Here is a 12,909-nt window from a genome sequence, read left to right on the forward strand (position 1 = left end):
TTTCAGGTAAGAATCTTTCTACGTCAAAATTAGAGACGATAATAGTATATGAGATTGATTAGAAAGAAAATAATTAATTTCATAGATAATCTAAGATCTTTACTTAAGATATAAATAATAATTAATTATAGTAAGTTAATTATATAATTAATTAGTGTAATAATAAAGGTATATTTTTATTTATAGTATGTAATTATAAGTATTATTATTTTTGATAATATCACTAATATAGAAATTATTACATGTAATCGAGATTCTTTCCTTTTATCAAGTGAGTCATATATATATAATATATAGAAGCACGAGTTATTGGATTATATATATATATATATATATATATTAATTAGGTAAGAAGAGAAATTTTCATATTTGATTATTTTTATTTATTTAATATCAATAGAATGATGTGAAAGGTAGGGTGGCCACCTACTAGTTTTATTCAGAATTGATGATTTTATTTAAAGTTTAAAAAATAGAATCGAATTTTAGTTTTTTTTTTTCTCGAATTAAATTTTAGTTTATATTCAATTTTAATTTATTTTGATTTAATAATTTTTAATATATTAAATTTAATTTTAACTTGAAATTAGGCTGAATTGTTGATAATTTTAATTCAATTTAAGATTCATTTTGATCACTTTGATTTTAATTTATTTTAATTTTAAATTGAACTAATATAATTTTAATTTGAAACTGAATTATTCTTAAGTTTAATTAGTGGAAGATTGAAAAAAATGAAAGAGTTATATCAAATGTTAATAAATATTTACATATTTATGAATTAAAATTATAAAAAATTATATTTTTATTTAAAATTGGATAAGGAAAAAAAAGGTGTTATTTCCTTCTTAAAAACTGAGTTTAGGTATAATAAAATTGGCAATATGACCTTAAAAATTGAAAAAATTTAAAAATATATGTAAAAAAAATAAATCGGACTAACTTTATTTTAAAAATATTATCTCAAATTAATATAAAATAATATATTTTTTCACAATCAAGCATCAATATTTAAAATAAAAAATTTACGGTCAAATAAATTATAATATTATATAAAAAAAATAAATTGAATATAATTTTATCCTAAAAACTAATTCATAAATTCATTATTGATTGGTTTTCCTTGCAACCCTAAACCCCTCTTACAATTCCCAATCGAAGGTGTTGACCTATAACATTAATCCATTTCTCCATTCGTAATATTCAATTCTCAACTAAATAATTTCTGCGTTCACTAGTCAATCTTTAAATGATTACACAGAGAATTTTAAATTTTCAGTGGAATTTTAACCATAAAATCTCTAGAATAACTAAATAAAACAGTGCCGTTTCGCACGGATAGAGTTACCACCGTTGATCTAAAAATAAGATATTGAAAGGGAAAAAAAAAATTATCGCCAAAAACGCGTCTGCGATGGATAATAAAAAGTGGAGTGCTGTCACGCAGACAGAGGTTCTATATCGGGGCAAATTGCTCGGGAGATTAAGGCTTTGTTTGGTTCAACATACTTATTTATAAGTAAATTATTTTCTAAGAAAGAAAAAACTTGTTTAATTGAATTATTAAGAAGTTGATATACTCCAACCAAACATTGTCTAAAAATTGAAGTAAGATCGATCTTAGTTACAGGAAAGAGTCAGGAAAAGTACTGAGCGGGTTTTCCGGTGTAAGGACGAATAAGGAAAAGCTGATGCTTTGACACGTGTAATCATCGAATACCGTCGGATACATGTGGAACGGCTAGGATTCGATACATCTTTTATTAGATTCATTGAAACTGGAAGATGACTGTAGAGAAGTGCCCAGAGAGGGATTTTCTTGTTCTTTATTTTCTCATCATTTCTTTTTTCTTTTTGTTTTTTTAATATCTCTCACACAGGGAAAGTCGCAGCAGAAAGAGAAGCTGGAAGCAGTGAGTGAGTGAGTAATTGATGTGAGAGAGAGAGAGAGAGAGAGAGAGAGAGAAAGTAGGTTTGCCTTAAATGAGGAGAGTATAGCAGAGTGTAGGTGCAGTTACCATGGCGGCGTTGCAGTTGCAGAGGGTCTAATTCTGTGCCATTATTGCTTTAAACGACGAAAGAATAGTGGAGAAGGCTGGCTCTCTTCCACTCAAGGAAACCCATCTTCGATAGTCTCTTACCCTAAACAAAATTCTATCAATTTTCAATTTTTTTCTTTTTACCTCAAAAGGCTGCAAAAGAAACCCAAACCGCAAGATCACATATTCAGAGAGTCAGAAGAAGAAGAAGATCGAGTCACAGACTCACAGTGAACACTAACTTATATTAAAGTCTCTCTTAAAAACCCAGCCACCCAAATTTCAACTCCCAACATAACCCAGAAATCAAAGCCCACTGATCTTGCAGATTTCAATAGCTACTTACTGGTATTAAGTTTTTGCTATGGATTTTTGGTCTAAATTGGGTTTGGTTTCAGCTTGTGGGTGCAAGAAATGGCTGGGTGGTTCTATCTAAGTGGGAGAGAAGGAGCATCAAGTAAACAAGAAGAAGAGAAAGATCAAGACAACAACTCGTTTTTGTACAGATCAAACGAGGAGATCTACAACAAGGGGTTTGAGATATGGCCGCAGTATTATCAACAACAGCAAAACATCAACAGCCACTCCTCGTTTGGAGTGGGTCTTAGTCGAAGAAGTTCATCTGATGAGTCATCAAGATCAGGGTTTACGGTGATGAGGCAAGGTGGACTAGGAGGAGGAGGGGGAGAAGGAGGAGGAATGAACTGTCAAGATTGTGGGAACCAAGCTAAAAAAGATTGTGTCCATTTGAGATGTAGAACTTGTTGTAAAAGCCGAGGGTTTCCGTGCCAAACCCACGTCAAGAGCACTTGGGTCCCTGCTGCAAAAAGGCGAGAGAGGCAACAACAGCTATCTGCTTTGCAACATCAGCAGGAGCAACAAGAACAACAAAATCAAGAACAACAGTTTCGAGGAGAGAATCCAAAAAGGCAGAGAGAGAATCAAGGTGGTGCTCCCTCTCTTGCTTGCACTGGTTTAGCCACAACCACGTCAGGTAAAGTTGTAGTTTACAACACAAACAAAACCAAAGCAAACATACTAGAACGATTTTTTTTTTTTTTTTTTACCCTTTCTTTCTTTTCTATGACTCAAAATATGTGAAAGGTCCATCAAAGGAATTTTCAAGCAACTGTAATGCCAGAGAAAAGTTGTTTGCATATGTAACATGATGAGATCTTGAAGATTTCTAGACTCCCCAGTCCCCAGCTCATCAGTACCCAACATAGACCGTATCATTTGCGTGTTAGTATCAAGTCCACCTCCACAGTCAGCCCCCCACCACATACTTTTTTTTTTCTTTCTCCTTTCTCTTCCTTTTCTTTTTATTTTTCCATTTTATCACTGTTCGTTAGTAAAACTGACGAAAAAAAAAAAAGTCACCAAGAACAAGTTGCAATAATTCTTTTCTTGTTGCTTGGTATTATTATCACTTGCATATAGTTGCATAAGCATTCTTTACTCGATTCACACTGATTCTCTCAAATTCTGAGACAAATTAGGGTTGGAAGTAGCTCACTTTCCACCGGAAGTGAATTCCCCAGCGGTGTTCCGTTGCGTTAGAGTAAGCCCAATGGATGAACCAGATGAGCAGTATGCATATCAAACGGCTGTCAATATCGGAGGCCATGTTTTCAGGGGAATTCTCTACGATCAAGGTCCAGATGGCCGTTACACAAGTGGAGGAGAGAGCTCCTCTGGCGGAGCCCAGCAACTGGATTTCATAACGGCAGCGACAACTAGCACTGCAGCAACTACGACAAACGCTAGTAACCCAGGTGCTGAAGCTATGCTCGACCCATCTCTATATCCAGCTCCACTCAGTGCTTTTATTGCTGGTACGCAATTCTTCCCACCCCCAAGGTCCTAGTTTAAAATAGGCCTCTCTAAGCTCTAGTGTACTTGCATTATTCTTAACAAACCTTCATTTGTCAACAATTAGTCTATAAATTGTGGGTTTTAAATTTCTTTTACTGTTATTGTGAGTTCTCTTCTTGTAGTTTTAAGTTTAACATGCACCCAATGAAGTAGAAGAACAGATCGATGGAGCATATATACGAATTAGAAATGTGGATGTTGGATTTTGTTTCGAATTTCAATTCAGATTTTCATGGTTTATATATTTATTTTGATCTTATCGATGACAAATTTGTCGTTTTCGTTCTGAATGTAGTTGTGAAGCATAAAGATGCTTGCTTTGTGCTTTCTTTCTTTTTTTTTTTTTTTAATTTTCCGGGAAAAAAGAGAAGAAATTCATATACATTTACTTTATGGTTTTTTCTTTTGTGGTTGATATTGAATTTGCTTTCTCGTTGGTGTTGAACTCGAAGCTGCTTTTTTCCCTTTTATCAGTTTGCTTGCCGGCTTAAAATGGGAAGAAATAGGTTTCGTGTTTGATGAAGCAAAGAATTTCAAATAATATAAATATGTATATGCACATACATACCTTTACAAACTCTGAATCAGAAGATTAAAATAAAGATAGAGAGAAAGAAGGGCATGCCACCTTTGGAATTAAGCCTTTCGTTCATTGACAAATGGTATAGAGTTCGGCATCCTAATCTCAAAAGTGATACAAAGCCTCTCTTTCTTTTTCTCTCTCGATGCTTATTTGTAAGTAGGTAGCAGGACAGACGTGCATGGATTGTGACCTAATGATGAAATGGAAAGTGTTCCTTATTAGATGAGGAATCACAAAGTGATTAATGCTCCTGCAAGAATATGCATGTGATTGACGCATGTTATATGCAAATATTATCAGCAATAATATGGCTGCTAAGCTACCTATGAGCAAGTAGAGGACTATTGTTTGTTTCTGTAGCTTTTCTTGATTTGGTGCATAAGAATAAAACAGAAGGGTCTTAAACTTTCCCTACTAACGTTAGATCTGAACCATCGCATGTGCTCTCATTTCTTATGGATTAAGACTTGAGCAAAAAGAAACACCAGACTCATTTCTCTATGGATTGATTATACTCCCTTGTGATTGTGTTTGTTTTCTTCGCTGTCCTTTTTGTTGCGTCGCTTGATAATATAGAACCTGTTCTTGCTTCTCCTGATATCAAGGGATCCTGCAAATATATGCGAATATATTATTGCTTCTTATTACTTTGTTCAAGTAAAAATGAAGTAAATATGTCACAAGGCTCACCACTTAGTGATATTAAAATCGTTTTTAGAGTTCTTGAGTTTGAGTCTTAATTATTTGATATTATTTGTTAGAAAAATGATATTACTATATGAACAATAATCCAAATGCAGTTGGATTCATCTCTTGGAAAATGCATATTTTTTGGCTTTGGTAGAAAGATTAAAAATTTAGCTAAGGCTTCCTTTGTTTTGCAGATAACAACTAACACATTAAAAATGTTTTTTAAGTAAATTATTTTCTAAGAAAATATTTTTTATTAAAATATTTTTTATTATTTGATTGCAATATTAAGTTAATATTATATATTTGTTGCATATATAAGTGTGTTCATGTTGTAATAAGATTGTTAAATCTAGAAAATGGCTTTCTCTTTTAAAAATAAAAAACTATTTTCTTTAAATTGACTTTATTTTTCTTTGATTAGGAAAATATTTTTCATTGATCAAATTTTCTTAGTGTTTTAAATATTAAAAAATATATATATTTAAAAAAATAATTTTCAAATTAAATAGAGCCTAAATATATTTCTTTCTCTCTCTCTCACACACATATATATATATTGATTTTGATTGCAAGCGTGGTCTAATCATGCATGTAAGCATATTACTAAATCACATAAATTTATGTATTTTTAACTTTTTTTGTAAATATACCAGCCAGATGTAATTTACAATAATTTAAATTTAATTATTTTTTTATTATGATAAAATTATTAATTCTTTCATTATGTTCATAGATTATTGATATGATTTTGAAAACACCATTAGAAATCTGTTGAACTGATTTATTTAAAAAAAAAAAAAGTAAAGAAAACAACCAATTCATTTTGAAAAATAATATATATATAGAAAACATAGAGGAAATAAATCCTGAAAATCCAAATTATCTTCATATGAGCAATGTTGCATGTAAATATTGTCTATATTTTTATCATACATATATAATTAAAAAAATAAAATTATTTAAATATTTTATATTATATGTATTAACGCTTATGAGTTTATCATGAAATATATAAGTAATTTTATTTTATTAATTGTAAAAAAAATTATCTACACCAAACACTTTTTTATCTACATTGATTGACAAATTATCCATCAGAAATTCAGAATGATTCCTATAATAATAATAATAATAATAATAATAATAATAATAATAATAATAATAATAATAATAATAATAATTCATGACTTAGAGACTTAGAGCCATCTCTTAGAATTATAAGCTTAGTATTTAATATTAGGCATGAATATTTTATATTTGTGAGATTTAAATCCTGATGTCTATTCTTAAAATGGTAACATCTTAATATTTGAGGTTTTTGGGTACAATTTATTTAATACGATTAAATCACTCTAAATTATCTATATTTATCTATAATTATATAAATATGAAAAGATGATAGAAAATTAAATCACATTTATTTATGATTATACAACTCAACTCAACTAAGCCTTTATCCCAAAAATTTGGGGTCGGCTATATGGATTCGCTTTTTCCACTTTAAACGATTTTGGGTTAAATCCTCATAAATATGTAATGCTTCTAAGTCATATTGTACTTCTCTACTTCAAGTCAATTTAGGTCTACCCCTTTTTTTCTTTCTATCCCCTAACCTAATGTGCTCTACTTGTCTAACTGGAGCCTCCGTATGTCTACGCTTCACATGACCAAACCACCTCAATCTCCCTTCTCTCAACTTATCTTCAATTGGCACCACTCCTACCTTTTCTCTAATACTCTCATTACGGACTTTATTTAATCTAGTATGACCACTCATCCACCTTAACATTCTAATCTCTGCAACTCTTATCTTAGTCGCATACGACTCTTTCAGTGCCCAACACTCACTACCATATAACATAGCCGGTCGTATGGCTGTACGGTAACATTTCCTTTCAACTTATTGGGAATCTTACGATTGCATAAAACTCCTATGGCATGTCTCCACTTCAACCATTCGGCTTTAATCTTATGACTAACATCTTCCTCACATCCCCCATCTACTTGAAGGACTGAGCCTAGATATTTAAAATGATTACTTTGGGACAGTACCACTCCATTCAAACTAACTCCTTCCCTATCACCAGTTTGGCCTTCACTGAACTTGCAATGCATGTAGTTTGTCTTTGTTCTACTTAACTTAAAACTCTTTGACTCTAGAGTACTTCTCTAAAGTTCTAGCTTTTTATTGACTCCTTCTCGTGTCTCATCTAGTAGAACAATATCATCCGCAAACATCATGCACCAAGGAATACTCTCTTGTATATGTTTCATCAATTCATCCAAAACTAATGTAAAAAGATAAGGACTTATGGCTGATCCTTGGTGTAATCTAATTGAGATCGGAAAATCTCTTGTGTCCTCTCCCACTGTGCTCACAATAGTAGTTGCTCCTTCATACATATCTTTCAACACTTGTATGTACCTAATAGATACCCTCTTTTGTTCTAACACATTCCATAAGACATCTCTTGGAACGCTATCATAAGTCTTCTCCAAATCAATAAAAACCATGTGTAGAGATATCTTTCTTCACATCTCTATATTTCTCCATCAAGCTTCTAATGAGAAAGATCGTTTTCATAGTTGAACGACTGAGCATGAAACCAAATTGATTGAGAGAGATAAAAGTATCATGACGTAGTTGATGCTCCACAACTCTCTCCCACAACTTCATAGTATGGCTCATGAGTTTAATTCCCCTATAGTTTGAGCAACTCTATATGTCTCCCTTATTTTTAAAAATAGATACTAAAATACTTCTCCTCCATTTATCAGGCATTTTCTTTGAGTTTAGAATTTTATTAAATAATTTAGTTAACCATCCCACTCCCATATCTCCTAAACATTTCTACACTTCAATTGATATTTCATCGGGTCCACAGGCTTTACTCACTTTCATTCTCTTAAGTACTTCCTTTACTTCTAAAGATCTAATCCTTCTAGTATAATTCACATTCTTTTCTATTGTTCTATAATCTATATTCATGCTATTACCATTTGGACTATTATTAAAGAGATCATTAAAATAATTTCTCCATATTTCTTTAATGTCATCATCTTTCACCAACACTTTTCCTTCTTTATCCTTAATGCACCTAACTTGGTTGAGATCTTGACATTTCCTTTCTCTCCTCCTTTCTAATCTATAAATATCTTTCTCCTCTTATTTAGTTCCAGGTTTCTCATATAACTTTTCAAGGGTCTGTGCTCTTGCTTAACTAACTACTTTTTTTGCCTCTTTCTTTACTATCTTGTACTATTCATATGCCTCATTATTATCACATTTAGGTAATTTCTTATACCATTCTCTTTTTCTCTTCACTGCCTTTTATACTTCCTCATTCCACCACCATCTCTCTTTTGAGGGTGGTCCATGTCCTTTAGACTCTCCAAGTATTTTTCTAGCTACTTTTCTAATCTTTGATGCCATCTGTATCCACAAATCATTGGCCTCCATATCCAGCTTCCATACTTCGGACTCGAGAAGCTCATTTTTGAACTTCACTTACTTTACTCCTTTGAACTCCCACCACTTTGTTCGAGCTACACTATTTCTTATGACCTTACTTGAATTGTTCCTAAACTTGATATCCAAGACCACCAACTGATGTTGACTTATTAAAGCCTCTCCTGGAATGACCTTGCAATCCTTGCATAGAGCTCTATTTATCTTCCTGATTAAGAGGAAGTCGATTTGGCTTCTATGTTGTCCACTTTTGAAAGTCACTAAATATGACTCTCTTTTTATAAAGTAGGTGTTTGCTAGTATTAGGTCGTATGCCATAGCAAAATCCAGGATGCTTTTTTCCTCCTCATTTCGACTATCAAAACCAAAACCTCCACGAACATTCTCATAACCTTGTCTATCACTTCCTACATGTCCATTCAAATCTCTACCAATGAAAACATTCTCTTCATTCTGTATGCTTTGCATTAAATCATCCAGATCTTCCCAAAACCTTTGTTTACTCTCACTGTCTAATCCTATTTGTGGGGCATAAGCACTAACTATATTTATTGTTTCTCCTTCTAGTACTAGCTTTATTAGTACAATTCCATCTCCTACTCTTTTCACAACTATTACTGCGTCTTTCAATGTCCTGTCTATGATTATGCCCACTCCGTTCTTGTTTCTCTCCTTTCCGGTAAATCACAATTTGTACCCTGAATTACCCACTTCCTTACTTTTCTCTCCTACCCATTTAGTCTCTTGAATGCAAGCAATATTCACCCTTTTCCTTTCCAAGGTATCCACAAGCTCTATTAATTTTCCTGTAAGTGATCCAACATTCCAAGTACCAACCCTGATCCTCCTCCTATCCTGCTCCTTCCTAATTGGTCTCCTTCTATGGTATCTCCTATTATTTTCTATGTCTATCTTGTGTTTTGTTTCACTATCTGTTCTACTATCTGTCCTATGGACTACTTCTTTACCTACACCCGTCCATGATGTGGGAACCCTTGCTCACTTAACACTACACCCGAGTGCCGGCATAGCGCGTCGCTTTCGGTGAACGCCTTACACCCTTGCATATTTCTCACTACACCCGGGCTCCAATGTAGCCGTCATTAGTAGAGGACGCCTTAACGTTTATATCATTTGAATCCATATCATAAGGTGTGACAAAATTTTTACGTTGGTTGTCACTTACCGCAACCCTTCTTCCTTATCCGGGCTTGGGATCGGCTAAACGCAAACTACTTAGGCGGAGTTACATTTATTTATGATTATATTATTATAAAATAATTTTATTTACTTAGTTCTGTTTATTTTGAGAAAAATAATTTATATATAAAAATATTTTTTATACAAATTATTTTCTAAGAGAATATTTTAATTACACTTTTAAATTAATAATATGTGTTTATATTATTATTGTATAGCTATTTTCATATTTTAATAAAATTTGTTAAAATTTAGAAAATGACTTTTTTCTTTTAATAAGAGAAGTCATCTTCATTAAAAATGACAAAATTTTCTATTTGACTAGAAAATGCTTCTAGTCCATTTTTAAAGTATTCTAAATGCTAAAAAATATGAAAAATAATTTCTTAAAAAAAATTCTATAAAATAAATGAAGCCATAATTTATGAATAACGTGATAAACTGCATTCCTAACTTTGGTCTAATGACTAAAAGTATATTATTCTCATGGCAGAGTCGTGTTTTAGTTTTCATTCTCTCAATTTTCATATTAAAAGAAAAAAAAAAAAAGAGGTGGACTAGGCTCCATTTATTTTGCAACAAATAATTTGTGGAAAGTGTTTTCATGGAAAATGTTTCCCAAAAAATATTTTTCCATTATTTTATTATAATGTTAAATTAATGATATATATTTTTATCATGTATATATAAGTATTATCATATTTTGATAAGATTATCAAAATTTAGAAAATAAAAATAATTTTCTCTTTTCTCATTTAAAGGAAATCATTTTCTTAAAAATGTTTTAGTTTTCCTTTTAATTAATAAAATATTTTTCATTGACTTTTTTAAGTGCTCTAAACTCTAAAAAAATATAAAAAGAAAAATAAACAAATATATGCTAAATCTATCTAAAAATTTCTTCTTACCATTGACAAATGTATTTGAAATGCATAAACTAAAAGAAAAAATTGCTAATTAACTTCAGTTTATTTTGAAACTAATTGTCTATACATACTCTTGCTTAATTTACTATAAATTACAAAAATTGAGGCTGATATAGCTAGGTTAATGCAATTGATTGACCATGATTATCAAATAAACATGATTCACACACAGTATAGCCGCGAATGAATATGTACTAAGTTAAACTTCAATTTGAATCTCCCAAGTTACATAATATAAAATTATTTATCTATATGTAAGAAAAAGAGAAGGTTATCTTTTATTATATATCCCGCCAATTGTTATTTGATTTGCCATGCCTTCATTGAATAATAATAAAAAAAAAAGAGTTCCAAATCCTACTATCACATTGATCCTTAATGTTCCCTCTTATGGTAGACAAGCTGATCTTCAGCTGAATGCTAGGATATATATGCCTTGAGCATATATAATCCTCCAATCTGATACTCACAAATTTCAGCTCTTTATCACAAAATGCTTGTATGATTTTTTATTTTCTCCTCCAAATCACAAGAAGTTAGTTGAAGTATCAAATCGAAATACCTTCTTACATAAGAAAAATCAGTACAAGGTAAAATAAAAGGACCCTCACTCTATTTTTACCCTTTCTGTCCCATGTGAGAATGAGGTAAAGCTATAAAAATGGTAAAAGTTCTCTAGTCTGCTTTCGTCTCGTTTTAAATTCGATCAATTTCGTCTCGTTTGTTTCACTTTCTTCTTCAGGTATTTCGCTTCTAGTAACCCTGTGTTTGAGAATTATAATTTTGTAAAATTTTAATTAAATTGATTTCTATTTTTATTAATTTTCATATTTAAAATGAAAAAAATTAATTATTATAATTTTAAAAAAATAAATTTAATATATAATTGTGTGAGATTTTTCTTTAATTTTTTTAAATGATTTATTCCTAAAGTAACCAAAAATGTCTTCTAACTTTCTTTGAATTGTGACTTGCGTACAATAACCTCATTTTTTTTCTTCTTCTTTTTTCTTGCAAGAGGTCATGGGCTGGATTATAAAAGAAAGCAAGGTTAGACCATAGAAATGGGCCTATAAAATGCTTTGGCCCACAATATTTGCATTAAACAAATGTCCATTCACATGCAGGCCTATGAATTACCCAAACTCCAATTTCTGAATCACTAATCTCAATATTCATAAAAGAATTTTGATAATTGTAAATCTATTGAGTTTATATTTTTTAAAAATATTAAATAATATAATTTAATTTTAATATGCAAAAATTATTGATTGATATTACTATTCTTTTATAATAATAATAATAATAATTATTATTATTATTATTATTAAAAAATAATATCTATAAACTATTTCATAATATCTACTTGGAATTGTTGGTCTATTAAATATGCAAAATTATAAATTTAATTTATAAGTAACAAAATAATTAAATTTGCTTTACTCTTAAATTTTGATCTAATTTATTGTGATATATTTAATTTATTTTTTAATAATTTAAAATATTTTTAAACAATGTGTATATTTATAAACTAAATCTGTTACCATAAGAAAAGTTTTAGACTTTTTTAATGGGTTAATTCATTTACTTTTTCAATCAATATTACTATTATTTTCTTTTACAACATCAAATTATATTTTATTCAATGTATTATAATAAATAAATACTAAATATTATATTATTAATAATATTAATTGCCTATTAAAAAAATTAATTTGATGATTTTGGTTCAATTGACATAGCATAAAATATATGATTGAAAATGCGATTCACTTAGTAACGAGTCATTGTGTGATGTTTCATTTTCTGATGTCTTTATACGAGTTCAATTGAAAGACCTTTAAATTAAGATCTTCAATTGTAGAAAAAATTTAGACCTATTTCTATAATAATGTTTAATCAATAAAGTACCACAATCAAAATTACATAAACAAACCCTACAACAAATTGAACCACTTCCATACTTAAGATATGCTCAAAACAGATACAAACCTGAGAGTTATTGAAGAAAATTAATAAAACAAACTCCACAACAAGGAGATATCTCAATGAAAGGAATCAAAACACTAACAAAATTTCACTGAGGGGGGATTAAACACTCTAAAACTATAAATAAGGATAAAT

At 30.4% G+C, this 12,909-nt stretch overlaps 1 protein-coding gene across 1 annotated transcript; it reads left to right on the forward strand.

Annotated features, from left to right (window-relative positions):
- Positions 1-1,785: 1,785 nt before the first annotated feature.
- On the forward strand, positions 1,786-4,171 carry LOC110632741 (protein SHI RELATED SEQUENCE 5). The gene is made up of 2 exons (XM_021781071.2): positions 1,786-3,033; positions 3,539-4,171. The coding sequence occupies exons 1-2, from the start codon at positions 2,454-2,456 to the stop codon at positions 3,904-3,906; spliced, it is 948 nt and encodes a 315-aa protein (XP_021636763.2). The 5' UTR covers positions 1,786-2,453; the 3' UTR covers positions 3,907-4,171.
- The last annotated feature ends 8,738 nt before the right edge of the window (positions 4,172-12,909 follow it).

This window comes from Hevea brasiliensis, chromosome 2 (genome assembly GCF_030052815.1).
Source record: "Hevea brasiliensis isolate MT/VB/25A 57/8 chromosome 2, ASM3005281v1, whole genome shotgun sequence".
Taxonomy (NCBI): Eukaryota; Viridiplantae; Streptophyta; class Magnoliopsida; order Malpighiales; family Euphorbiaceae; genus Hevea; species Hevea brasiliensis.

Coding starts and splice junctions, on each gene's coding strand:
- LOC110632741 (XM_021781071.2), top strand. CDS start 2,454: ATGGCTGGGTGGTTCTATCTAAGTGGGAGAGAAGGAGCATCAAGTAAA. Junction 3,034..3,538: donor TTTAGCCACAACCACGTCAG/GTAAAGTTGTAG, acceptor GAGACAAATTAG/GGTTGGAAGTAGCTCACTTT.